At 36.7% G+C, this 3,767-nt stretch overlaps 1 protein-coding gene across 1 annotated transcript; it reads right to left on the bottom strand.

Moving 5' to 3' along the window:
* Window positions 1-404: 404 nt before the first annotated feature.
* Window positions 405-3,340, bottom strand: LOC107810983 (kinesin-like protein KIFC3). The gene is made up of 10 exons (NM_001325869.1): window positions 3,139-3,340; window positions 2,975-3,058; window positions 2,725-2,886; window positions 2,526-2,632; window positions 2,261-2,442; window positions 1,995-2,159; window positions 1,691-1,909; window positions 1,452-1,489; window positions 1,106-1,233; window positions 405-1,019 (listed from the first exon to the last, which is right to left on the bottom strand). Exons 1-10 carry the CDS (start codon window positions 3,338-3,340, stop codon window positions 405-407), a joined length of 1,902 nt encoding a protein of 633 aa, NP_001312798.1.
* Window positions 3,341-3,767: the final 427 nt, after the last annotated feature.

Raw genomic sequence — 3,767 nt, 5'->3', positions numbered from 1 at the left:
GGTAATACGTTCTGAACTGCAGTAACAATTGTACAACATGAACTGAAAAAATCTTTTTTCATGCACTTTCTTCACTGAACTGCAGTAACAATTGTACAACTTCACAATGTCTCAACAAGATGACATTTGCAGTAAACACGCATTCCTAAGGAAACCACTCTTTTTTTGCAGAGTATATACTATATAGTGCTAACAAATTATAAATTATTCCAACCCCAAGAAAAATCACATCTATTACACAAAAAACCCCGAATGAATTTCTCTTGTAATCTTGAAGCACTTCCAGACCAAAAAGAAAAGAGAAAATAATAGCAGTAGCAGCATCAACAAACAAAAGCCGAAACACTAAAAAGCGAAAAAGTTAAAGCACCTGCTAAGGACTAGAAGATCAGCTCTTGTAATAGTTAGAGTAGATCAGACATCCTTCTTCTGTGGTGAGGTAGTGTTACTCTAGGCTTTGGATCCGAGGAAGCGATAGTCTTGCTTTGTGGTTGTGGCAAGACAGATGGCTTAATATCTGAATCATCACACTTAATATCCCCTGCAATGGTATTAGTCTCACTATATCGTGATCTTTTATTTGAAGTTCGTAGCTGTGCTTTAAAACGACGATCTGAAAAGCTGTTTGATTGTGAACCAGACAATTGTGTAGAGCTCCTAGCCCATGATCTCAAACTTTTTGGTCTGCTATGAATTTCCCTTTCTGCTGTACTCTCCCTTTGTCGACTGGCAACTGTGGCACTCATGAATCGAGGCACTGAGCTAGTGACCTTTGTTTTTAGTCCTTTCTCAGAATTTCTTGGAGTTACTGTGATTTCAGCAATGTTTTCCTTTGGGGTTATAGGAAAGGTTTCTTCATCTTCAATTGGCTCATATTTCTTCACGAAAAGCTTTTTGTTCTCGGTCAACAAAAACTCAGCCTTCTGTATTTGAGTCCTAATTTCTTGACATCCTTCTTCAGCTTCCTTCATTTGCTCCTCAAGCTCAGAAATTCTCTTTTCTCTTAGCTTCTTTGATTCCTGAAGGGATGCAAACAATAAATAAGGATAAGCGACAAGGTCATCAGAAACAATAGAAACTATCAAAGAAAACCAAAGATGATTACTTGTGAGAGTTCTCTGTTGCATTCTGCTGCTCGTGCTCTCTTCGCAAAGGTAAAGGAACATGTTGTCTCTCCAAGATCCTCTTCATATGGGCTAACATGGACTAGCATCAAAACTTTTGATTTATCACCTAAAGCAGTAGGAACAAAGAAATAAGACATGAACATTCCACGTTTAGACGTCTAAGAACGAAGATGAACAAGAGAGATTTTTATATCAACTGCTACGACGTCAAATTTCAAAATTCCTTAACGCGACTAAGTTATCATTTTCCAAAATGTGAAAAATGTAAAAGTTCTGACATGCATGTCTGTGTAAATTGTTGCTTCAGGAAATCTGAGAATTTACCAAGAGAATCCTTGAGAACTTGTGTCAATTTGCTATTTCTGCAACCAAAATTGGTAACTTCATTAGTTAAATACACTACCAAATATTTCGATCCATACCTCCTTAACCTTTGGACTTTATGTAATAGTAGAATACAGCCAAACACAAGCAAGAAGAACATTGAGAAACTGTTATTCTAATGCAGAAACGAAAATAAGAATTCTTTTTTATAAGTCAGAAGCTTGTAAATATTCACTAACCTATAAGGAACATGGCCTCTCTTTCTTCTAAGAGCTGCGATAACATCACCTAGTGCAGAAAGAGAGAGATTTATTGCCCTCCCCTCATCAAGGGTTTGTCCAATGGCTCCCGTTTTAAGTAGGCGCTCACTTCCTCCAAGGTCAACCATCCACAGTTTGCTTACTTCTGCTTTACCTCCCAAAGCATCCCCGTAGCGATATATACTGATCCTCGTCAAACTAAATACAAATAACTAAACAGGTTACTGAATTGCCAAAACCAAAGTAATCCAAATGACGAAGGGAAAGGCTTTTAAAAACCTACCAATGTGATCTGCTGGATGTTTCATTTACATTTGTCCAAGATGTGGATCTAACTCGCCTCCCCTTGTTATACCACCAAGTTGCTTTAGTAAAATTAGAGATTTCCACCTCAGTTAGACCATCGATTTCGACTGATCCTTTCGAATCTGTTTGAATGTTTAGATTGCTGTAGTAGAGTTAGCCAAACTATACAAGGCAATTCTTAGCGGGTCATCAAATTACATCCTCCTTTTAACATAGAAGCGAGGACAAGATATTGGGAATTACCATCTTGGCGCAGTGTATGTCCGACTGGAAGGTCTTGGAGCAAGCAAATCCCTTAGGCTGCCCAAATAGACTTCGAGCATGCTAATAGAAAAAGTAAATGAAGCCGAGCTATCTAAAGAGGAAAGGTGAAAAAGCTCCTGAAGAACACGAGGAATGATCCCTGGAGACTCAGTCGTTCCCTCCTAGAGAACACAAATAAAAGCACCTAATTCATTTTCTATAAACATTCTTCATGATAATGTGATCATACAATAGGAAAACTAACCATAGTATATGTCTTGCCAGTTCCCGTTTGTCCATAAGCTAATATACATACATTGTGCCCATCGATTGCAGATCTGAGAATTGGCTCAACCTCAGCAAAAACATCTTCTACAGAATGTTCAAGCATAACAAATGCCTTTACTGAAATTTCTTTGGAAATAAGATGCAGTCAATTTTTAGCACATAAATCTGTTACTAACCTTGGATTGCTTCCTGATGGAAAACCTTGTCAAACTCAAATTCTTTCCTGCTTCCACCAGATCTTACCACGATCTTCTCTGATTCAACTGAAATCGGTTGATGAGTTCTCCGTTTATCTGTTGGTAAAAATGGTCTAACCCGGGAAAACACCCGAATGCAACCTATATTTGGAAATATTAATGTCTCATTCACAATACATAAATGTTTATAAGATCTCAAATGAGGTAAAATATCCAAGCTAGAAATCACCTTTAATGTCTAGTATCTTATTCAATGCTTCTCTTCTTTTTTCATCCAGAGATCTCTCTTTATTCCTTAAACTCCCAATTTCTCCTGCAGCACATAAAGAAAGTTCAGATCAACAAATTCTTAAAAACTAAGTCAAATTACAAATAAATCCCCAAAAAAGCCACCTTCTAAATTCAAAATCCTCTGCTCAAGCTGAAACTTTTCATCCTCTTGAACCACATTGACATCCATGAAATTTGAAGGATTCTCTTGAGAAAGCTCATCTTCATTGGAATCTGGATTTGATCCTATTGGAGATGAATTCTCCAATACTTTCCCATTTGCCAAAGGCAATGAGATATGTTCTTCTTCAGTTGAAACAAACATTGCTCAAGCCCCAAAAGTAGACATAAAAGAATAGCCTTTTCCAAGAAATTCACAAATTTGAGATAAAAATCCAATCTTTCTCAAGAAAAAGGCCAAATTTTTGGAATTAAAAGAACCCCAAGTAATCAAAATCCTTCAATTCTTGCTCAAATGACACTACAGCAGAAACTGAGCTGACCCACAAAAAGAAGCTGCTAGATCAACCAACCAAAGAACCCCCTTTGACAATAAAATATTACCTTAATATGTTTCAGATCCTATTTATAGTAAAATATATAAAGAAGTAAGATTGAAGCTACATCTGTTAAATAAAAAAAATAAGGAATCCAAGAATAAGTGCAGAAAGAAAACAAGAAAATGGGGTTAGTTTTTTCCTGACATCCTTGAAGTTGGAACCAATAAAGGAAACAAGTCCAAGAATAATACT

The sequence above is a fragment of the Nicotiana tabacum genome, chromosome 7, assembly GCF_000715075.1.
Source record: "Nicotiana tabacum cultivar K326 chromosome 7, ASM71507v2, whole genome shotgun sequence".
NCBI lineage: Eukaryota > Viridiplantae > Streptophyta > Magnoliopsida > Solanales > Solanaceae > Nicotiana > Nicotiana tabacum.
The sequence above is the reverse complement of the archived record's forward strand: the minus strand, read 5'-3'. Positions and strand labels throughout refer to the sequence as shown.